The 25,071-nt window shown below is 38.8% G+C and overlaps 1 protein-coding gene across 1 annotated transcript in view; it reads right to left on the reverse strand.

The window, feature by feature from the left end:
- Window positions 1-11,014: 11,014 nt before the first annotated feature.
- LOC126252785 (facilitated trehalose transporter Tret1) overlaps window positions 11,015-25,071 on the reverse strand; it is a 219,586-nt gene continuing 205,529 nt past the window's right edge. Inside the window, exon 6 of the mRNA XM_049953717.1 lies at window positions 11,015-12,864. Coding sequence (XP_049809674.1) covers window positions 12,283-12,864 — 582 coding nt within the window. The 3' untranslated portion in view covers window positions 11,015-12,282. The remainder of the gene's footprint in view (window positions 12,865-25,071) is intronic.

Below are 25,071 nucleotides of genomic sequence, written 5' to 3' on the forward strand. Positions count from 1 at the left end.
CCTGCAGGTCTGCTGGAAGCTTGACCTGCATGACACTGTCCATCATCTGATTTTGTGTGTGTGGATGCTGCTGCTTCTCATCCTGTTCTTGTGGCAGACACCAATGGTGCTGGCTCCTGTTTTCTAAATTAGGGCTGAGATCCAAGCCCTGTGAGTCAGCCAATATTGGGGTGAGACTCCTGATTGCAAAGTTTCGTCATTATGGGAGCACTTAGGAGACTGATATGCAGAGCTGGATCCTGCCAGATTCTGCGGTAGACGGCCACTGATGATGTAGCAGCTGCCACTCAACACTTTGCTGGGCTGGCAATACTGTGAGACGAGCCACTGAAGAAGTGATATTCTGCCAGCCCAGCTGCGGTGCAGCACTTTGGAAGACAATCCTGTATTACTGCCTAATAGGTGTGCTATTGTCAATGTTTTCTTGGCACTGTTGAGTGTAACTAGGTTCTCACCACCACATTCTGCCCCATTCTCTTCTGATGACTGTAAGAGTCTGGTACCAGATTCCTATCATATGTAGAAGAACCCAGAGGGAACAATAAGACTGGAATACCAAGAACAAAATGCTTAGCTTAAAAAGGATGTGACAGAGGGATGTAGTCTTTCACCCCTATTGTTCAGTCTGTCATCAAATAAGCAATGATGATAATAAAAAAAAGGTTCAAGTGCAGGATTAAAATTCAGGGTGAAATATATCAATGATAAGATTTGCTGGTGACATTGCTATCCTCAGTGAAAGTGAAGGAGAATTATGGAATGTGTTGATTGGAATGAATGGTCTAATGGGTACAGAATATGAATTGAGCGTAAAAAAGATGAAAGTCATGAGAAGCAGCAGAAATGACAACAACGAGAAACTTAACTGAATTGGGGATCATGAGTTAGATGAAGTCAAGCAATAGTGCTCTCTAGGCAGCAAAATAATACATAATGGACAGAGTAAGAACATAAAAAGCAGATGAGCAATGGCAAAAATGGTATTCCTGGCCAAGATAAGTCTACTAGTATCAAACATAGGCCTTAATTTGAGGAAGAAATTTCTGAGAATGTATGTCTGGACCACAACATGTACTGTGGGAAAACTGGAACAGAAGAAAATTGAAGCATTTGAGATGTCGTGTTACAGAAGAATATTGAAAATTAGATAGACTGGTAAGATAAGGAATGAGGAGGTGCTCCACAGAATCATCAAGGAAAGGAATATATATGGAAAACACCGAAAAGAAGAAGAGACAGGATGATAGGTCATATGTTAAGACATCAGAGAGTGACTTCCATGGTACTAGAGGGAGCTATAGAAGGCAAAAACTATGGGTGGAGACAGAGATTGGAATACATCCAACAAATAGTTGAGGATGCAGGTTGCCAACAGCTCACAGGATTCTACAATTACTCTACAGTAAAAATTGGTACTTTTGCTCTTTTTCAAATTCTTTTAAATAAATCTGTGCCCACCACAGTTACAGCTGAGTTTGTGTTTAACATTATTATAACAGGTAAATTGGCTATTCACACATTGATTGTTGACTGCAAAACAGTTGATTAGTCAGTACTATGGTTACTAATATGAGCATACCTCCTGCCTAATGTCTGTGCTGCCATTGTAAGGTAACATATTTAAATTTCCTTCACAGCCCTACTCCACTCCACAACTGATATCTTTGGGCTCTATGTGGTCATATCTAGTTTTCTTGTCTGGTGCTAGGAGAACAATTGTTATCATCGATGACTGCTGTGAGTACTGGTGGTTGATTTCTCCAGTCCTGATTATTTAGCCTTTCCTACTGGCTATTGTGCCAGTAGCTGTCACTGTTTCTTGACACCTAACCACAGTTATACCTAGTTTTTTGTTGCTTTTGCCCATTCTGATTGTTACCATAACCACTGCCTCATTGCTCATACTGAGCTGTCAGTTGATGCTCATGTCAGTCCACATGATAACTGTCTGACATGTTGTATCTGCAACTATTGCTATTGCCAACACTGTCAGCCAACTTTTTGTTTGACTTGTCCTTGCTTGAGCATCTTCACATACCAGATAAACTGAGTCAAGGACCTAGATAAATTCCTTCAGGTTCAAATCAGTATGTGGATCAACTTTTCTTGCACACCAATAGGCAACTTTGCCTTTAAGGTTCACAAAATGTTATGATGTCTCTTTGGCTCATTCCAGTATTGTGTATTATTAATACATTTCTCAAATTACTGTCTCACAATCTCATGCCAAAAACTGAAGGTTTCCAGATTAAACACTTCTTTCCTGAGGTATTCTTGAATACTGTTTGACCAATATTTGGCCAGAAATGATCTTTCAAACTCCTCATACATATGATAGTACATTGTTGCATTGGTAGCACAGAGTGAAGCATCTTTGTGTATATATCTAGTACAAAACCTATTTTTGATCATCATTCCACAAGAATGGCAACACACCACAGGATGTCTGAATAAATACAGAGGAATGTAACTCTTGTTATCTGGCAAAAAGGTCTGAAACTGAATTTGGTGCAGCCCCCACTGCTTACTGTGTTTTTGGCAACAATTAAGGGGCCAGCTCATAGTGCTCCTGCTGCTCCCAGTCCAACAATGGATCAGACTCTTGCATCTTTTCAAGTTCCTGTACTGCTGACTGTGTCATTCACAACCTCTCTAACCTTGGCTGATTCTTTACTTACTAGGTTGATTCATTTACTAATGGCTTCATTCAGTTGTGAGAAATCTTTCCCCATTTGTTCTTTTATTTTGCACAGCTTATTTTTCACTGTTTCTGCCAAACCATCTCATTCCTTTGAGGTATGATTAATCACAGCCTGAACTTTACTATCTGTTTGCTTGGCAATTTGTTCATCCTTTACAGCTATCCAAATTGTAAATTAACCTGCAAATTGCTCTTTGCAGTTCAAAATGTTCATTTAAAGTCCCTTTCTAGCTCAAGAAATAAGACACTAGCAGCTCATTCTCACAACTGGTGAACAGTTTCAGATAGGAACTTTCGAGTGGTTTTTTTCTTTCATACCTTGTCAGTTAATTTGAGTATAGCATCAGGTAAGCCATCCTCAGCTTTTCTTGACTTGGTAAACTCATTAGAAATCTGATCCTGTCTTTTGAAAGTTTGTTTAACTCGTTGGCTTGCATTTCAGAAATTTCCTTTGCTAATGCAGCTTGGGTTTTGGAAATTTCCTACTCTGTCAGCATAGATTCCTCTTTTTCCTACATAACATCTGTTTGGTTAAGCGTCACAGGAATTGTCACTGCTAAAATTTCCATTTTTCAAAATAATTCCATTAATTGGTCTTTTTTCTGATTGTGATGAGCAATAAGTTCAGGAAATTGCTTAGGGCAGCTGATGTAGGTGGCCTGTCAGGAGGGAGATAGAGGTTATAAATTGTGATGGCCGAGTCCAAGTGTACTAATGTGGTATGAAGTGGGATCCATGTACTAACAATGGACCAAAGTGCAGATGTCACCGGAAGCCCTCGAAGGTTTGACCTATTTCCCAGAGAAAGCACAAAACCCATGAAGGGTTGGTGAGTGAGCATCAGTAAAATGAGATTCCTGGAAAATGACATGAGCTGCCAAGGAAAAGGCAATAAGGGATTGGGACTCAGGAAGGTGGTGATAGTATCCATTACAGTTCCATTGAATAATTGCAGAGTGAGTATGCAAATGGGAGGCAAACATGCTGGAACCAATCATGCTGCCAGATTACCATCTGTCACCAATGATGCTGGAGTGATATCCATAAATATGATATCGGACTCAGTTTGTGAGAGAGGAGATGACACTTCTGGGGCCACTAGGATGGGGAGGGGGAGGGGGAGAACGAGATTGTCCTGGGACTTCTTTTTCTTCTTATTATCATTGTTTCTTTCTTTTCTCAGACGTTATGTCTGGTCAAAAATGGAAAGTGAAGCGGACCTTGATCAAGTGTGACTTCCTTTTAACTGTACAGTATACGTTATATTGCATTTAGGAACTTTCGGGTAATTGAACATGTATCAATAATTACAGATTTCTGTAGTTGTATATATAAGTTTGGATGTAGCTGTATTGCAGTGATGTACTGGTGGATATTGTGTGGTATGACTCTTGTAGTTGATAGTATAATTGGTATTATGTCAACTTTATCCTGATGCCACATGTCCTTGACTTCCTCAGCCAGTTGGATGTATTTTTCAATTTTTTCTCCGGTTTTCTTTTGTATATTTGTTGTATTGGGTATGGATATTTCGATTAGTTGTGTTAATTTCTTCTTTTTATTGGTGAGTATGATGTCAGGTTTGTTATGTGGTGTTGTTTTATCTGTTATAATGGTTCTGTTCCAGTATAATTTGTATTCATCATTCTCCAGTACATTTTGTGGTGCATACTTGTATGTGGGAACGTGTTGTTTTATTAGTTTATGTTATATGGCAAGTTGTTGATGTATTATTTTTGCTACATTGTCATGTCTTCTGGGGTATTCTGTATTTGCTAGTATTGTACATCCGCTTGTGATGTGATCTACTGTTTCTATTTGTTGTTTGCAAAGTCTGCATTTATCTGTTGTGGTATTGGGATCTTTAATAATATGCTTGCTGTAATATCTGGTGTTTATTGTTTGATCCTGTATTGCAATCATGAATCCTTCCGTCTCACTGTATATATTGCCTTTTCTGTCTGTATATGTGTGGATGGATATGTGTGTGTGTGTGTGTGTGTGTGTGTGTGCGCAAGTGTATACCCGTCCTTTTTTCCCACTAAGGTAAGTCTTTCCGCTCCCGGGATTGGAATGACTCCTTACCCTCTCCCTTAAAACCCACATCCTTTCGTCTTTCCCTCTTCTTCCCTCTTTCCTGACGAGGCAACCGTTGGTTGTGAAAGCTAGAATTTTGTGTGTATGTTTGTGTTTGTTTGTGTGTCTATCGACCTGCCAGCGCTTTAGTTTGGTAAGTCACATCATCTTTGTTTTTATATATATTTGTCCATAATGTAGGTTTTTTTTGTCGATAAATCCCCTTCCTCCTTCCTTTCTGCATAATGTGAATCTTTCTGTTGCTGAATGTATGTGATGTATTCTATATTTGTGGCATTGTGATCGTGTAAGTGTATTGAGTGCTTCTAGGTCTGTGTTACTCCATTTCACTACTCCAAATGAGTAGGTCAATATTGGTATAGCGTAAGTATTTATAGCTTTTGTCTTGTTTCTTGCTGTCAATTCTGTTTTCAGTATTTTTGTTAGTCTTTGTCTATATTTTTCTTTTAGTTCTTCTTTAATATTTTTATTATCTATTCCTATTTTTTGTCTGTATCCTAGATATTTATAGGCATCTGTTTTTTCCATCGCTTCTATGCAGTCGCCGTGGTTATCCAATATGTAATCATCTTGTTTAGTGTGTTTTCCCTTGACTATGCTATTTTTCTTACATTTGTCTGTTCCAAAAGCCATATTTATGTCATTGCTGAATACTTCTGTTATCTTTAGTTATTGGTTGAGTTGTTGATTTGTTGCTGCCAGTAGTTTTAGATCATCCATGTATAGCAAATGTGTGATTTTGTGTGGGTATGTTCCAGTAATATTGTATCCATAATTTGTATTATTTAGCATGTTGGATAGTGGGTTCAGAGCAAGGCAGAACCAGAAAGGACTTAATGAGTCTCCTTGGTATATTCCACACTTGATCTGTATTGGCTGTGATGTGATATTATTTGAATTTGTTTGGATATTAAGTGTGGTTTTCCAATTTTTCATTACTATGTTTAGGAACTGTATCAATTTAGGATCTACTTTATATATTTCCAATATTTGTAGTAACCATGAGTGGGGTACACTATCAAAAGCTTTTTGGTAATCAATGTATTCGTAGTGTAGCGACCTTCATTTAGTTTTAGCTTGATATGTCACCTCTGCATCTATTATCAGTTGCTCTTTACATCCTCGTGCTCCTTTGCAACAGTCTTTTTGTTCTTCATTTATAATTTTGTTCTGTGTTGTATGTGTCATTAATTTTTGTGTAATGACTGAAGTTAATATTTTGTATATTGTTGGTAGGCATGTTATGGGGCAATATTTAGCTGGGTTTGCTGTGTCTGCTTGATCTTTAGGTTTCAGATAAGTTATTTCATGTGTAAGTGTATCAGGGACTGTGTATGGGTCTGCAATGTAACTGTTAAATAATTTAGTTAGATGTGAATGTGTTGAGGTGAACTTCTTTAGACAGAAATTTACTATTTTATCTTTTCCAGGGGCTTTCCAATTGTGAGTAGAATTAATTGCTTGGGTGACTTCATGTTGCAAAATTATCACTTCAGACATTTGTGGTATCTTGTATATGTCTGTTTCTACTTGTATCCACCGTGCATGCCTGTTATGTTGTACCGGGTTTGACCACATGTTGCTCCAGAAGTGTTCCATGTCTGTTATGTATGGTGGATTGTCTATTTTAATGTGTGTGTTATCTATTGTCTGGTAAAATTTCTTTTGGTTTGTGTTGAATGTTTGGTTTTGTTTCCTTCTATTTTCACTTTTTTTGTATCTTCTAAGTCGTTTGGCCAATGCTTGTAATTTCTGCTTCTTTTCATCTAATTGCTCTATCGCTTCTTGTTGTGAGATTTTACCTAACCTTTTTCATTTTTTTTCTGACATTTCATTTCTTATAAATTCTGGTAGCTGTCCGATGTCTTTTCTCAGTTTTTCTATTCTGATCTGTAGCCTGTGTTGCCATGCTGGTTTTGTGGGTTTCTTCTGTGTGTTGGTTGGTTCTGATCTCTGCCTAGTGTGTATATTTAGTGTAGTGAGCGCTCCTATATAAACCAGTAGTTGTAACTCTTCCATAGTTGTGTTTTCATTTATTTTGTTGTGTATGTTTGTGTTGATAGTTTTTATTGTGGTTTCGACTTGTGGGTTATTTGGCGGTCTATGCAAGAATGGTATAATGTCTGTATTTGTGTCTTTGTATTCTATATATGTCAGCTGAAATTTTTCTTCTATATCTAATGTGTGTGTCACTTCGTGTTCTATTTGTGCTTGTTCTGGTGGCTGTCTTAAGATTTCATTTTTCTCTGATTGTTTAATTGATGCGTGTTCTTTTTTGTTTGCTCTGGGATGTTTCAGTCCATTACTGTATTTTCTTCTTCTTCTGTTTGCACATTACTTTGTTCCAGTATTTATTGTACTTGTTGTTTGATGTTTTCTAATTCTGACTGGGGTATCCTGTTATTTTTGATTATTACACGGATCTGATCAGCTAGTCGTTGTTCTGTTAAAAATTTTAATTCTGGGTATCTGGTAATAAATGTTGTGTATACTTGTGATCTGTATCCAGTTGTGTTGGTTCCTAGGTTTGTTGATTGGTAATAACAGAACATGAGATGTCGATTAACTTCATCTGACCATCTCATCCTCTGTCTTTGTTTTCCTTCTAGGGTGGTTTCAGGAAGCATATCCTGCAAAACACCTCTATTTGGATTGAAATCATTTTCCAGTTGGCTAACAGTGTCGTTACCATTGTGGGCGGGCATAGGGTTCAAGCGTCGTCCCCGACCATGACGGCACTTGTCCGAGGCTTCTTTAGTTCTGTCCTGAACCAAGTAATCACACTAAAAGGGGGCCTAGCCCTATTAGTGGTTTGTTCTTTTCGTCGCCTTTTACGACTGGCAGAACATACCGGAGGCCTATTCTTTTCCCGGGCCTCCGCGGGGTTTAATATTAATTATTATTATTATTGTTCTGTTTCATAGGTCAAGAGGGCAGGGCATAGAGGGAGAGCAGGCTTCTGCATGATCTGGAACTGAAAGAGAGCAGGCGACCTTGCGGTGCGTGTCCCACAGCCAAGTTGTGATAACAGGCTTCCACCCTGAGAGACTCTGGGGGGAGGGGTCCCCAGAGGGAGTCCTATCACTGGTGGGTGCTGATGAAGGGGGGCACTCCTTTGGCTGGGGAAGGGGAGTGGCTCCAGGAGGAAACCACATGGGATAGGAGAGGAGAGGGGGACAGGACGGGTAAGGAGGTGGGAGGAGGGGGAAAGGCTGTAACAGGAGGTAAAATCAGAAGTCATCAAAACAGGGTGGAGTCAGTCGTATTTTTGATGAGCCTCAATGTAAGACAGACAATCCAGGGATTTATAGTCTTGTATTTTCTTTTCTATCTTGTAACGGGGCAATCTGGTGAGCATGGCAAGTGATGGTCATGACAATTTACACACACTGGTAGCAGAACATGGGTTCCCTCATGGAGTGTCCACCATACATCAGGGAGATACGTGCCACACTGATAAAACACAACCTTTATCTTCTCTGGGAGGGTATCTCACTTGAAAGACAGAAGAAAGGTGGTGGTTTCAGTGGATTTGTCCTTAAGACCTTTCTGCATACACCAAACAAAATGAATGCTCCATCATTCCAGATTAGCCCAGAGTTTCTCATCAGTTTGAAGGACGAAAAATTACTCTCTGAACCATATTCAGAGATTAGTGAGGTGTAGCAGACACTGGGACATGGCAAAGATGATCACAAGGCTGCAGATTGGGCAGCATAAGAAGATTTGACCAACAGGGAACCCGACTGCATCTTACTGAAAGACTCCACTTTGCCAAACTTGTCTTCAATATTTTCCACAAAAAACAGTGGCTTTGTGGTGGTGAATGTTTCCCCATCCATCTAGTACAGACCAGGCAGTGGAGAAAGTGTTTCACTCCGAGCTGGTGAGCCTGGTCCTCCTCCTGGGGTGTAGCCAGAGAAGGGAAGGCCGCAGGGTCATAAGAATCAGTCAATGATCTGTTACCACTTGAAGAGATGGCTGTAGGAGAATAGCCAGATTTTTGGAGCTTGATATGCTTCATGAACAAAACATCCACCCTGATACCACCCACTCCAATTAGGGGCTCTCCCTGTTGGCGCCACCTAGGCAAAGGCTCCTGGCATGGCAGCCATTGCTGGGAGTTCTGATGCTCCAGAATAACAAGCAATCATTTCTAGGTGTACTTGGTGAGAAGGCAACAGCTCAGGTATCAGAAGTGTGATCTTTATATCATCTGGGAGCGCAGCCAGGTGAGTACATAATGGTCCCACCACACGGACTGGCTGTGTGTGCTTGTCACATTGTGGGGTGGAGGGGTGGGGGCAGGAAGGGGTGGGGGGGGGGGTGAGGAATCTATGTTGTAGACACTAGGGAGGGAGTTCTTCCCCAGAAGGCTTACACTAAAGACAAAAAATTTAGAAGTATAGGTCAAACTCCAAAGGTGACCAAAAATGCCAGAGAGAATTGAAGAGAAAAGGCAAGAGAAACAAGCCAGCAAGGAATGTAGGAAACCAGATGTATAGACACGTGAACATAACTAAGAATGCCAAGATAGGGGGCATTGGGAAGGAGTGAGGATGGGGATGGAGAGCCATGGGGGAAGAAATGCGGCCCAGGGAGGAAGAATGGGATGCAACAGCTCGGAGCCTCTTCGGCACCATGCACAAACTTGCAAAAGAACCATGAGCCCCTTGATGGGCCCAGCTGATTATAACTCTTAAGACTGCAGATCCTGTTTTTGCGTTACCATCAACTGAACAAACAACATCCAAACCACTTCTAGAATACGCAGAACAGAAATGATGATAATGTGAAAAGTTAGTTCACTATCTAGAATACTAAGTATTATGTTCAGACTTCTCACCAGTGAAGTAAGATTTTTGGTTTTCAGACAATCTATCACTATATCCAAGTACCAATTCATCATTACAAGATGGTTGTCTCAACCTGTTTTAATAATACAGCCTTTCTTCAGTTGTAACAAGACCTAAGTAAAAACTGTATTGGTTCTTTCAAAGAAGCAGCCAAGGAGTAATTGAAGTGCAGCAGAAATAAAAATATGCTTATTTAATGCCTCTGACTGGTGCCATCTACACAATAACTACATTGATTTGAATACAGTGATTTATTACTTTTAAAAGAAATTACATGGTTTTTCATCAGGGTTAAGGAATGATTATATGCTAGTGTGTAACATTACATACCACCCCCCCCCCTCCCCTCTCCTACACTGAGCGACACGGCGCAGCAGTTGGCATGCTGGACTCGCATTCAGGAGAGTGACGATTCAAACCCACGTCCACGCATCCTGATTTATGTTTTCCATGATTTCCCTAAATTGCTTCAAGCAAATGCTGTAATTATTCCTAATGACCTCTATGTTTGGTCTCTTCCTCAAATCAACCAACCAACCATCCCCATCTCCCACTCCCACCACCACCACCACCACCACCACCACCACCACCACCACCACCACCACCACCACCACCACCACCACATACAGATGTATAAAATTTTTCTGCCAGAGTCTGCATGTTACAGACTGACATGGGAAAACCAAAAATAAACTAAACAGGAAACAAATTCTCATCCCATTTAACAGAAATCTCTGTCCGCTCCTTTGTCTCCGCACTTGCCTCCTGTATGTGATGTACTACAAAGAAAACTACAAGTCACATCAATGCATTCAGTTTTAACCTTGGTTTTTACCAGCAGATGATGATGATGATGATGATGATGATGATGATGATGATGATGTCTTCTTCACCCATTCTTTTGCAACACTACTCTCTGTCCAAACTACATTTTTGACTGCACTGACAATTAGCTTGTTTTGATAGTTCTGCAGCTGTGCACTACATCATCATAACCACCAGTCTTCCTTCCACCATCCTGGCCACTTCCTGTCCTACCCACTTTTTCTGCGAAGATGGTCAGGTTGTACAGAACACAGATTGTAATTCACTTTATTTAATTATCTGTAGAGAAAACAGATATTTACTAATGGAGGGTTTAATTTTCTGTAGATGCCAAGAGAAACATTTATATCAGCTAGACAAATTACTGCATTATTAGATGGTCAAAACTGTTGGTTATAGTCATCTCAGGAAAGGTTGGCTGGTTCATTTAGCTTCTCTGTGTATGTTTCTGACATTAAAGAATCATAACAGCATAATGTCTTAATTTATTAAAACATATAGATTTACACATACAATTCAAATATAAATAAAATATACATTTACTGATAATATGTACAAAGTTGCATTTGGTATAAAACAAGATAAAATGTTTATCACTCTTTTTGATAAATAGCAAAAAATCACATTTTCTGCAGTAACAAGTAACTGCATACTTAAAATCTTTTTAAAACGGTATTGTGCATTTTCAGATTTGTTAATACTGCAAAATATCATAAGCTCAGTCACCATACCAGAAACTGAACACACTATAGTGAGCAGTTTGAGGAGAATTTGATACCACACACAGATAAAGTGTTATTTTTCAGGTTCTTGTGTTTTCACAAATAATAATTGGGATGAAGGCCATGAAGCTTAAGTTCTTGCTGCCAAAATTAATATTAATCAATAAACGTTACATCATCACAGTTACTTTCAACAAAGAGCTTCACAAAAATTGTTGTTTATCACAAAATAATGGCACTAATAAATATATACATTGATTCCTACCTAATTCTTAGAATTTTACATGTAGCTTTAAAGAAGTGCAACATTTTAAAAATGACAGCTCTGAAACAGTAAATAAATTATATATAAATATATTTTTCTGTAATTGAAAAGTAAGTAGTAAGTGCAGCTCTAGATTTCGTCTGGTACGTAAGGTTGTCTTCTTCCTTAATTGCTACCAAATTGGTCAAATTCTTTGCTTTTCCAGCGAAAATTTATAAAGCAAAAAATGTAGTTTCATGAAAGTAACATTCCTTGCCTTAGCGAACAGCTTTTCTGTATAGAGTTATAAATATTCTGATGGTCAGAGTGATTATTTTAAAATCTTCCCACATTATTTTTAACTCTCAAACAGAGTCTACAAACAGTGTATAAAAGGCTGCCTGCAACAACACTTCTTACAAAAGTAATTACTTAGGAAGATTAAACAGACAATGAATAAGCACTCTTTATCACAAGTGGAATTCAGTAGTCTTTGAGCTAAAAATTCAAAATAAAAGAAATTGTAGTGTAAGACTTGACACAATAATTATTTGAGTTCATGTGTCACGCTTTCAGCACTATTAGCTATATAATGCTTCTGAATAAGAATTCTTATCCTTTTCTCTCTTCTTTATCACACACGGGTGGGCACGTGCACACATACACACGCACACATGCACATGTACACATGCAGTCTTGTTCTGCTGCAGCTGTGTTTCACTGCTGCAAAGCTGACATACTTTCTTTCTAGTAGTCATGTGTTGTTATTCACCATACACTATTACTATAGTACAAAAAGGTGAGCTCTGTGGTAAATAATTGTTTGTAATAAAAAATTTAAAATTTTTCTACTGCAGTTGTCTCTTCAACTTCTTGTCTTTTGTCTTCAGTAGTTTCTCCGCCAAGTACTCTCTGCACTTCTTCCAAAGACTTTCCCTTGGTTTCTGGTACTATGAAGAAAACAAAGACTGTACCAAGGGTAGAAATGGCAGCAAAGATAAAGAAGGTGACATCAGAACCAAATGCATCTTTCATGTCAGAAAAGAATTTTGTGACAATAAATGCAAGAAACCAGTTCAGCAGACATGCAACTGAACTTGCAACACCCTTAATAGTTGGGGCAAAAAGCTCACTCATCATCATCCATGGGATGGGACCAAACCCAAGTGAAAATACAACAATGAAAAGACACATGGAAACGAGTGGGAGCCATCCTATCTGGTCAGCTTGCTTCTGATCTTGCAAGAGGAAAAATATACCGAGCAATAATGAGCACAACGCCATAACACTGTCTGAGACAAGCAACAGAATTCGCCTCCCTAGCTTGTCCACGACTAGAGAAGAGACAAATGTTGCTGCAACTTGCATAACTCCCACAATGACTGTTGATACTGCAGGTTCGATATCGCTCCCAGCGCTCTGTAAAGAGAAATTTGTACAATGTTAATTCAATATATTTGGATACTATAGCTTTTTAACAGTTTAATACAGGAAAATTATTGTATTGCTGTTCATAAATGTTTCATTTTTCCTCTATTATGTAGAGCAAGCAATAGAACAAAAAAATAATAAAGTCCAGTTACAAATTTTTGTTTTGTTCTTGGATATTCTGCTGTGTGACATCATCCAGGTTTTGCAATAATTTGGCCATCTTTAAGTGGTTCTGATAGTAATCATAAGAAGCCCGAAAAGCAGTTCAAGATAATCATACATGAAGGAAACAAAAGATCAGAAGATTATAATTTTTTCCATTTCTCTTAGTGTTTTGTTCAATGCATGGTTTAATCTGAAGGCATACTTACTAACAAAGTGTGTATCATATGGTGGTGGTACAGTTTTTGTATATTTCATGTTGTACAATAGAGCAAGCAACTAAAACACTAAATTTAATCTTAAAAAGAATACAAGGCATGAGAATTTTTGAATCTTCGAAGCACTTTAGGGACTCACTCTTCATATGATGTTCAGCTCCTTCAGTGATTCCGTTTTTACCTCATCAATGCTAGCGAAACAATGTCAGTGAGTTTCTTTTAGAGCTTGGGAATATAAAGAAGTTGCCAGGGCCATATCCAGTGAACACACAGCTGAGGCAATATAATGGTTTTGTTTATTGTAAAAAAAGGACACACAAACAGGAGCATTATCACGATGAAATTTCTACAAGTGGTTTTGCCACAATTCTGGTCATCATCTTCTGACTGCTTCATGCAAGCAACACATAACTTCCAGGTAGTATTCCTTGCTGACCACACAACCATAAGACAGGAACTCATGATGCACTATTCCACTGTAATCAAAGAAAACAGTCAGAAGAACCTTCACATGTGGTCAAGCTTGTCAAGTTTCTTTTCGGTCTTTGTTCTTCAGGCAGTTCCTATTGGGACCACTGGGCCTTGGTTTCAACCTCACATGCCTGTGCCAATGTTTCATCATCTGTTATAACCTTCTCTAGAAGTCCTGGATCATTTTCAACTTCATTCAGCAAGTCCTGGGTGATGTCTATGTGTCATCATTTTTGGTTGAAATTAAACAATTTTGAAGCAAATTTTGCTGCTACATGTTTCATGCCCAAACCATCAAAAAAAGATATGCATATCATAAACCAAAAACCAAAAGATATGTTGACATCATCAGCAACCCCTCTGATGGTGATTTGGTGATTTACCAGGACCATTATCTTTACTTCTTCCACAGATTTGTCAGCAATTGGTGTGCTAGAGCATCCAGAACAGTCATCTTCAGTGTGTTCTCAACCCTCTTTGAAACATTTATACCACTTGTAAACTCTTGAGTTACTCATTGCAGATTTGCCAAAAGTTACAGTCAACAATTCAAATGTGATGCTGTACTTGATTCTGTTTTTGAAGCAGAATTTGATGCAAGTTCTTCGGTCCATCTTTTTTGAAAGTAAAGTTTTCTGAGCACTCATAAACACACATCTTTTCATTTGTCAAAAATAAATTAAATATTGAAAACAGTGAAAATGGAAATATACATCAGGAACATGTACACAAACAAGATTTTTTTTTTTTTTTTTTTTTTTGGAAAATCAGATGTATAAACCTACAAAAGCGAAAAATTCCTGTTACTTTTTGACCATCCCTTGTACAATGTTGTAAGCTGCTCATATTGGCAATATTTTGAGAATTCTGAAGTGAAATGAAAGTTCAAAAGGAACTGGTAAAAATACTAAGGCTGGAAGTGAGCACACCTCTTCTGGGCAGAAGCCAGGATGACTTGTTGAATGGAATGCACATAATACAAAACACGGAATAGAGATTAAAAATCCATTACACTAAAACAAAAAATGATAGGGAGTAATAGGAAGCAAAACAACTATTTGCTAAACTTAAATTTGGTGCAGATAGAACTGTAGACATAGTGAAAGAACTATCCAGCGTAACAGACAAAAATCATACAGGATGACAAAAGAAGGGAAATTTCAGAAGTATATTGCTACACAGGAAGTTTCTTTTCTTTTTTTTTTTTTTTTTTTTCGCTGCTGGGATCAAACAATAACACAGATTTTAAGAAGAAATTTCCAGAAATGTGTATGTGTATATCACAGCATTATATGGAAGTCAAACAGACTTTTCAGGAAACCAGTGAATGATGTGGAAGCATTTGAAATGTAATGCTATAGGTGGATTTCAAGAATTAAGTAGGAAGGTACAGTAGAAAATGAAGAGGAGAGACCGATACATTTAGTTTTTCCATTTATAAACAGAAATAACACATGAAAGTAACAAAATTCGTTTTCAAAGACACGGCTATTTTTCATACTTCCAATTTAATTAAAAATTATAATTGCATTTGAAATTGTTAATGTCACACTACAATTTATTCTGAGTAATAACTTGACAATATTTCTAGCAGAATTAATTATTTGTGTGTTAATTCCTTTGTGTGTAAGGGATCAATACTTCATAAAATCACTGTACTGTGACTTCTTGTATAATTGTTTTTGTAGATCTGTGTAACTGTTTGGCACAAATAAGTAACATTTTTATGGATCACAGTGTTCGTGGCATGTGTTAGAGAGAAATCACGTTTCAGATTTTGAACTGCAAAGTTACTGAGACATGGCATTATGATTGTTCTTATAGAGGTCTAATGTTCAATAGATGATGCAAAGAAAGTTATCTGCATCCTCTATATTATTTGTACGTACATATTTCAAAATTACAATCTGCTATATCTCATAAGAAGCCAAATCGACTCATTAGACTAACAGCCAAACAACAATTCACTGATCGCAAAGCTAAATAGAAACTATGAGCTTGGTTTATTCCACCTGCACTTGCTCATGTTAATATGCATTTCTTATGCCAACATAGGCAAAGGTAGCATTTTGAAAAGTATGCAAATTTCTTTATTTATACTATTATTGTAGTAAACAGAGCAAGAAGGGCAGTTAGAACTGAGGGCTCTTGTCCATGATGGAAACAGACACACATGTACTAAAATTATATGCATGTTGCAGGATCAAAATTAACTATATGGAAACTAGAAAAACATGATTGTAACCAGGATAGATATTGGACAATAAGAGAAACTGGCAGCAGCAGACTGACACATAAAATTTAAGTAAAAACAACTTTTTTTGTACTTGTATTTTTGTATTGTTCTTGTATTTTTTTGTTCTTGTATTTTACAAATGACTATACTCGAGCCAAAGGTCAAATCAGAACCTAACAATCAAGGAGGGGGAGCAAATAATTTAAATCAGTGTAACAAGAGTATTCACAATTGAAAAGAATGATATTAGTGCTTGGTCAATCTTTAAAAGTAATGGAACAATCAGTTATGGTTATTTGTCAGTTGAACAGCCTACATTAAAAAATTAAGAAAGGTTAAAGCCAATGAAACAATCAATTGTGGTTAAAAGTGAAAAAAAATTTACACTTTAAAATATCGTGACACAAAAATCTCAAACATGAATCAGTAAATACATTACATAGTGAAGTTCATAAACTTGTGAATGAAACTGGAATTTTAGCACCAAAAGTCTTATTGGCAGAATTCAGAAAACTGAAATTAGCATTCAAAATAATTTAGTAAACTGACAAACTTTAAATGACAAGGAGGGATGCTGGAAGTACAGTAGACAATCCTGTTGTACAGACAAATTGTTTTCCTATTGTAAATAATGAATAATTTACCTATATCTAAAGTAAGTGGAGTTTCAACATGAGACACTGAAGACCATGTGGAATCCATCACTTGCAAATGATTCATATGCAAAGAAGTATCTGAAATTTTCAACAATATGGCACTTCGGAAAAATTATTGCAACTTTGTAGTTGATTAAGTTTAATAGGTGGTTGATTTACCAAAATTAATTCTGTAGTCAGTTTAGAAGCTTACATGTTTGTGGTAATGCTGAAAGTACTGATAAGCACCCAACTTTGATGCAAAATTTTGTAATTTTAACTTTCAGACTGTAATAACTAATCAAAATTATGTAAAAATATTTTAAGGCAACAGCTGTAACAATGCTAAAGATACAAGTAATTTGCACAGAATACCTAATTTTGTCAAAAATTATCACAGTTTTGGGCTGAAAATGAGAGAAAAAGAGTAACAGTATGCAGTAAAAGTAGAGCTATGTTAATTTGTGCAAAAATGTCTTGTGCTCTTTATGTGAAGGCAAATTTAAAGAAAACATTAAGAGTGGAATACAAAATTAAACTACCTTTATTTTCAGTGTGGACCCTGAATTTTTGATTATGATGTAGGCAATGCACTTTACTTTGTATTGTAGAGCAATGTTTGACGACGGCAAAGAGTAGATGTTTGTATCAGGAAATATATTGACAATTTATTATATAATTACTGTATTTCTGGTGGCTAAGAGAAAAGCATCTAATGATTTTTGAGATAAAACATATCTCTGGTTAATAGTAATGATAGAAATAGTAGAAGAGTTAAGATGTGAAAAATATTTGTAATGTCAGGATGTTGCTGACTACTAATTTGTGCCACCATAGAGGTGAAACAAGTGTGACCATTAAAAATAATTTTATTATTATTTATTTATTGTTTCTTCTTCTTCTTCTTCTTCTTCTTCATTATTTATTTATTTATTTATTTATTTATTAAACAATAACTTGACAATCACAAAGCTAAGTAGAAATTGTCAACTTGGTTTATTCTACCTACACCTGCTCATTCTAATAAGCATTTATCATGTAAACCTAGGCAAAGTTAGGAATTTGGAAAGTCTGCAGATTTCTCTAATTCTGTTACCATCTTAGATGCAAGAACAAAGAGGAAGGTTAGGGAACTCCAACTAACAATAGCTGTTCAAAAACGATTTCTGTGACAATGTCTTACTGCAAATGTTCAGCAGCCAATTTTTTTATTTTTTTATTTTTTTTTATTTTAGCTATTATGGTCTATTGCTTGATGTTGCACACAGAAAGCTGCTTCACTGAGAAACTCTTAATTTCTAATACAGTTTCTATAAATGTACCTATTAACATTTTAGTGCTTTTGATTGAACCACAGCTCAAATATTGAGACTGTCTAATGAGATATCCTAAATTTCTCATGGAGAAACCTAATTATACTTTTCCTGAGGTTAATGTTCAATACACAATCACAGCTACAGAGCCTCCAATGTACGCAGGTACTTATCAGGAAAAGGTTGAGGTCAATGAGCACAATGTGGTGGGAGAACACCGCTTAACTAATGACAATGGCTAAAACGACAGTGCCTGATACCCAACTTAGCTAAAATGATCTCCTCATGGTGAGATGGCCAAGAGGATGTCACTTGACTATGTGTCAGAGAGAACAGACCACTAGAGATGATGAAACAGTTGGGCAGTGCAGAAGAATAGATCCAAATGGGAATAGGTGTGCGAGGAGTCTGAAAGGAACACGGTGCTCCTGTGTTAAGCAGAAGAGGTTAAGTTGATTAAGAAGGTCAGCCAATAGAGCACCTCTCAAAAAGATTCTGGGAGAACCCCAAAGGGGGTGGTGCACATTAAAATCACTGATCAGTAGAAAGGGTTGAGGTAGCTGCCGAATAAGCTGGAGGAAGTCTATCCTATTGACATTGAATGATGAAGGGATGTAAACGATACAAACGGAAAAGGTCAAGTGAGGAAGGAAAACAGCTTGAAGACGGGTAGTCAGGAAGAGGGGCTGACTATGAATGTCATTCCGTATGAGCAGCATGACTCTCCCATGAGATGTAATGCCGATCTCAGGGGAGTGGAAGGGGGGGGGGGGGGGAGATCAAAACAGACTGGGAAGAAAAGTGGAAGGCTAAAGCACTCATGAGGATGCAATTTTGTTTCCTGAAGGCACAGAACAAGTGGATGATGCAATTCTTTGTTGATCAAATGCCACAAATGTTCCATTGGAGGAGAGTCATGATGAGGGAAAAATGAAGGAGTGTCACCTCGGTGGCTGCCGAGTGCCAGCCTGCGAAGACTCGCTGCTACAGGGAACAGAGGCAGGAGGATCCTGCTCCACAAGTCCTTCAGAAGCATCAGCTTTCTTCTGCTGTCAGCCTGTGGATTCCAGTGCAGAAAAACAGTTGGCGCTGCACACCAGCAACATGGAGGCTGGCGGGGTGAGGGTGTCACATGACGACACCATTGAAGAGAATCTTTGAGTTAGCAAAGGAGAAGACATTTGTCTTTGGTTGACTTCTTCAAGCCTTCCCAGTTGGCAGAGGTAGACAGTGGTGTTGGTTGGCTGGAGGGACATAGGAAATCTTCACAGGAGTATTCCTTCTGTCCTTTCTGACCTGCTAATTGCGTAGGTGGTAACTTCGCCCTGTGGGACGAGAGTTTGATGGCTTGTTGCACAGCTAGACAAGGAGATGCTGATACTACAATGAGTGATTTCACAACCTCAGAGCTGAATTTTAGGTTGAATGTCTGTGTGGCCATGTCCTTCATGGAGCAAGGTGTAGGAAGAACAGTACTGTAAGTGTCAGATGGTAATACACAGTAACTTGTGAGTGACTAGGTAAGATACTTCTTCCTTTACCCAGATCTCCTAGACAGCTCACCCATTGAGATACATGGGACAATCTCAAGAGGAGGTGGCATGGTCACCATTACAGTTACAGCAAGGAGGAGGAGGCAGACAATCGCCCTCATGCGCATCCCTACCACAGGTTACACATTTGGTAAGATGTTGACAAGACATTTAAGTCTGGTTGAAATGATGGCAACGGTAGCAGCACATCGGATTCGGAATGTACAGTCAGACTGTGATAACTTCATAGCCTGCTTTGTGCTTTGTTCTTGGATGGAAGCACCACTATATTAAAGATGAGAAAAAGAGTGTGTGTGGGCACTAAGGAGTTATCTGCCTTTTACATCACCCATTGGACACCAATGACAACCTGATCAGAGAGGTATGTTTGGATTTTGGCCTCAGTCAGGCTGTCAAGCAGCCCAGTGTAAATAACACCGTGGGAAGAATTCAGAGTTCTACGGGGGGTCAACCCAACCAAGATAGCTGTGGAGCAGTGAAACAGCAAGCAGTTGTTGTGCTTGAGAATCAGAAGTAGTCTCCAAAAGCAAAGTGCCATTGCAGAAACAACAGAAGGATTTCACAGGGCTGGCAATTCCATCAACATCTTTCTGAATTAGAAAGAGATTTACCATTGCAAAGGACTGACCATCTTCAGTACTTGAAACCATGAGAAACTGTGATGCAGCTGGGAGGGTCTTTGAATCAGGAGCGTCATTCCGTTTACATTTGGTAGATGTAGAGTGCAAAGATGATGATTGGCTCATTGTGAGAAAATTCCCCATGATTGCCAGCATCTCTGATGGCGTGCTCCTTCCAAGTGGGAGCCCCCTTCACAAGGGGGCACATCCATCTTAGCCGATTGTTCACACCTCAGGTCGCACCTCCCGAACACCTGACAGAGGGCACTTGGCAATTTGGGAAGGTAGCAGCTCAGGCAGTCACCCCTCCCTAGGCCTGGTGTGCACGAGAGGGTACATGTGAACCCTACCTGTCAACCCAGGGCTGGGAATTACATGTTACCCAGTACCATTATGCATCAGACACATGGGCCAGCCTTCAGGAGAGCACAGGGAGGAAGAAGAAAAGAGGAGCCTCAAACGTTGAAGCAGAGGAAGGGTAGGAGAAGGTGAACAAAGAAATGAAAAAGGAATGAAAAACAGTGTTGAGACACTTTGTCTGTAAGCTATGGACAATGCAGAACATTCCCAACAAACCTCGGACATGTTCCCCAAGGGAAGGGAAAAAGAATGGCAAGAGGACAGACACGTATCATGGAAGGTAAAAGAAGCTGAAAAGGATGGGGCCCCATGGTAGCCAAACACGAACCCGTCAAAGAGCGGCCGAGCCCCCTGGGGGATTGGGGGGTTCCATGCCATGCACTATATGACTTGGCTCATCCTGTCATCAAAGGCACAATGGACTGATTCAACAGCACTTCATTCGACCTTCACTGAAACAAGAAGTAAAGCTGAGTGGAGAAAAAAAAAAAAAAAAAAAATACCATACATATTTTGTCGACAAGTGTATGTTTCAAAACAACCAGCACTTACGGAACTTTCAGCAAAGTTGACAGTCATGTCCCACATATTTATATTGATCTTGAGGTGCCATTACCTTGCTATCCAGGCTCCATTTACCTCTTAATAATGATTGACAGATCTACACATTGACCGGTGGCAGTATCACTAACGGACATCTCTGCAGAAAGTGTTCCCAGCACTCTGTTATCGTCATGGATGGCATGTTTTGGATTATACTCACTGATATGTGATGACAGTTTCTTTGCCTGTTGTTCACTCATTTCACAAAGTCTCAAGATACGAGCTACTGCTAATCATCTGGCATCAAAATACAAAGTTGAACAGTGACACTGCAATGTCAAGGCAGCATTATGAGCCTGACTCTCAGATGACTGGTTGACAACTTACCAACAATTTTAATGAGTCTCTGTGCTTTTGTGACTCCAGAATATAAAATCACTGTTTATAACAAATCAGCACTACAGGGATATCTGTTGAGTGGTAGATTGTGATTAATAATCTGATTAACAAAATTTATGATTCAATCCATTTTTCAACTACTTTTTTTTATAAATGAAAACCCGAAATTCAGTACCGGAACCTTTGAGATAAAGTGTGCTATATAAGGATATTTATTCAATTTTTTTTCTTTTTCATATTTCCTGTAATATTTTGGACATCCATTTTCATTTTTGACTTTTAAAAATTTTAATTATCCCATAAATTTTAGTTGTTTTGATTGACTGAAACTGGCATGTTATTTCACATTGTGAAATATTTAATTATGGAAAATCCATCATAACATTTCACACACCATAAAAATAAAAACTCTTACACTTTTTCACAAACACCAAGAAACATCATAATGTTAATATTGTACGAATGCATCTTTGATGCTCTGCACCAACAAGAGGCCAGTCATAAAAAGTCAAGTGCTGAACTTGATTCTTGTAATATGGAGTGAAGTATTATTTTGTGGAAACCATGTCTAACAAAAACTATCAACTTTTATATGAGTATTTCTACAATGATTAAACAAAATGGAATATTACCAATTACAAAGTCAGTGGCTATTTGAAAGTGAAGTACGGGGAAAAGATACAATTTGTTGCAGACATTGAACTTGACTAAAAATGATAATGCTTTACTATCAACAAATTAATATCTTCACAAAAACGTTTAAAACCTGGTCCCCCCTGAAGAATGATGCCCCAGAATATAATGGACAATGAGCTGAGCTGTGAACATCTTCAAATTACCCAGATGAGGTTTATTATTGTGTTCTTGTTTATGAAACAACCAACACTGTAATATCTATTCTACAGTGCCATTTCCCATCATATACTGATATAAATTTACATGTATGACAGTACAGACAAAGAAATGTTAATGCTAAAATTAAACCATTTCAATAATTGCTGTTTGATTGGACTGTGGGAACAGGACTGTTAGATACTGCAGAAATTCTTTGAGCCTACACCAATGGAGTGTGCGACATTCCAATTTAATTTTCAACCTGAAGCAGCACATGCAGTCACATAAAACAATAAATGTTCACTATCACCCTACAACATTTGTCTTCATCCATTTTGAACTTATGACTTTTCACATTTGTTCATAAGACATTATACACAGAGAGGAAACTTCCCTAACTATCTGGTAGGTTCACACTCTGAAAAACACTTTGATGCTGAAACACTTCATGGTCAGAAGACTGTCTCCATCAATAGACTCAAGCCTTCCTGCTGAAGAATATGGAGCATGGACCACTCATGTCAGCTTCACACAATCAACCAACCAACTCCAGCCATAAAACCTTTGGAGTGTCATCAACCAATCTAATGAATTCACATTCTGGCCATACAGAGAATTTCCAAAAAAGTACTTTAATGTTATCACTGAGGAGGGATTAGTACGTGGTTATAGCTGGTGTAATGAAATATAAACTCTGTTAAAAGTATCGGTACACATAGGATTAGACAGTCTTTTGTTTCTGTTTACTATTTCAACTGTAACATCATTTAAAAATATATGTACAATTGAGTATCATAGTTTTGTTGTTGATGTTCTGTAGTTCTGTATTTAAAAAAGAGGAGATAAAGTTATTTTAACTAGAACTGCAATTTGTACTGAATTTTACCTGGAAATAAATGTCAATTGCTGTCTACAAAAACAGAAAAGGTAAAAAAGTTTTTCCTAGCATATTGGATATACCAGGTCTACAGAGGTGAAAAGATTAGCAACAAAACAACAAGTCATGGAGAACAAGATTGAGCCACTGAAAGAATTACAAAAAAGAAATTTGAATGTCTCATGCATGTAACAGATAGGTTAATATTTGTACCTTGACAGCTTCAACCTAATCATTCATTTTATGACATGCCTAAAAACCCCAAAAGCATCAATGTGCAAATTTCAGCTCAGTGTGATCTCAACAACAATGTCAGTATAACTTATGTTCCCATATGGAACTGAAACATACACAGTGCTTAGTTTCATTGCTGATGTGTAACCTGGTGTTTTTTTTTTTTTTTTTTTTTTAGGGCGCAAAACTGCTATGGTCATTAGCGCCCAGCCTGTGACTTAGGAAATAGTAAAAAAAACCGAAACTGAAAATCAGCAGCAATGGGAACAAAGTCATAAAATTGGAGAAACTAAAAGCAGAAGGAAGGCTTAAAAATCCACTACAGAAAGGGGTTGGTTGTCCCCAAAAAAAGCTTCAAATGACTGACGTCATTTCACTAGCACTAATAAACTGGAGAACGCGGTCGGCTGAGCGCGTGTCATCTGCTAAAATCGACGATAGATCAGGCGATAGCTGTAGACGGGCGCGTAACGGATTAAAATAGGGGCATTCAATTAAAAGGTGTCTTACCGTCCACAGCTGAGAGCAGTGGGGACAGAGTGGGGGAGGATCGCCGCTTAAAAGATGTCGATGGCTAAAAAGACAGTGCCCTATCCGGAGTCTAGTTAAAATTACCTCCTCCCGACGACGCGTTCGGGAGGAAGAAGTCCAAGCGCAAGGAAGAGCTTTCACTTCCCGCAATTTATTATTGGGAAGTGTTAACCAATGCGCATGCCATAAATGAGCAACTTTGCGACATAAACCGCTCCGTAGATCGGTGAAGGGAAGCGATTGAATAGCTGGCCGAGGAAGAGAGACTGCAGCCTTGGCCGCTATATCGGCCGCCTCATTCCCACAGATACCAGCGTGTCCCGGGAGCCAGAGGAACGCCACCGAGATGCCCCCCAGATGGAGCAAGCGCAGACAGTCCTGAATCCGGTGGACCAGAGGGTGCACAGGGTAAAGAGCTTGGAGACTGAGGAGAGAGCTGAGAGAATCTGAGCAGATAACGTACTGTATCCGCCGATGGCGGCGGACGTAGTGGACAGCCTGGAGAACAGCGTAAAGCTCCGCAGTATACACCGAACACTGGTCGGGAAGCCGAAATGGATTTGGGGTGTCGCCAACAATATAGGCACTCCCTACACCTAACGATGTTTTCGAGCCGTCGGTGTAAATAAATGTGGCGTCCGTCATTTGTGCACATAGAGCAGCAAATGCCCGACGATAAATAAGTGTAGGGGTACCATCCTTGGGAAATCGACAAAGGTCACGGAGCAGGCAGATCCGCGGACGGAGCCAAGGCGGTGCTGTACCCGAAGTTGTCAAAAAGGTTTTAGGAAAGCGGAAGGAAAGAGAATGGAGCAGTTGACGGAAGTGGACTCCCGGGGGTAGTAGGGAGGAGGAGCGGCCAGCATACCCTACATCAAATGAGGCGTCGAAAAAAAGGGCATGGGCTGGATTAGCAGGCATGGAAGACAGATGGCTAGTGTAACGACTTAGAAGGACCGCTCGCCGATTGGACAACGGAGGTTCAGCAGTCTCAGCATAAAGGCTTTCCACAGGGCTAGTGTAAAAAGCTCCAGACACTAAACGTAATCCACGGTGGTGGATAGAGTCGAGACGCCGAAGAATAGACGGCCGAGCAGAGGAGTAGACTATGCTTCCATAATCCAATTTCGAGCGCACTAAGGCGCGATAGAGGCGGAGAAGGACCACTCGGTCCGCTCCCCAGGAGGTACCATTCAGGACACGGAGGGT

This window comes from Schistocerca nitens, chromosome 4 (assembly GCF_023898315.1).
Source record: "Schistocerca nitens isolate TAMUIC-IGC-003100 chromosome 4, iqSchNite1.1, whole genome shotgun sequence".
Taxonomy (NCBI): Eukaryota; Metazoa; Arthropoda; class Insecta; order Orthoptera; family Acrididae; genus Schistocerca; species Schistocerca nitens.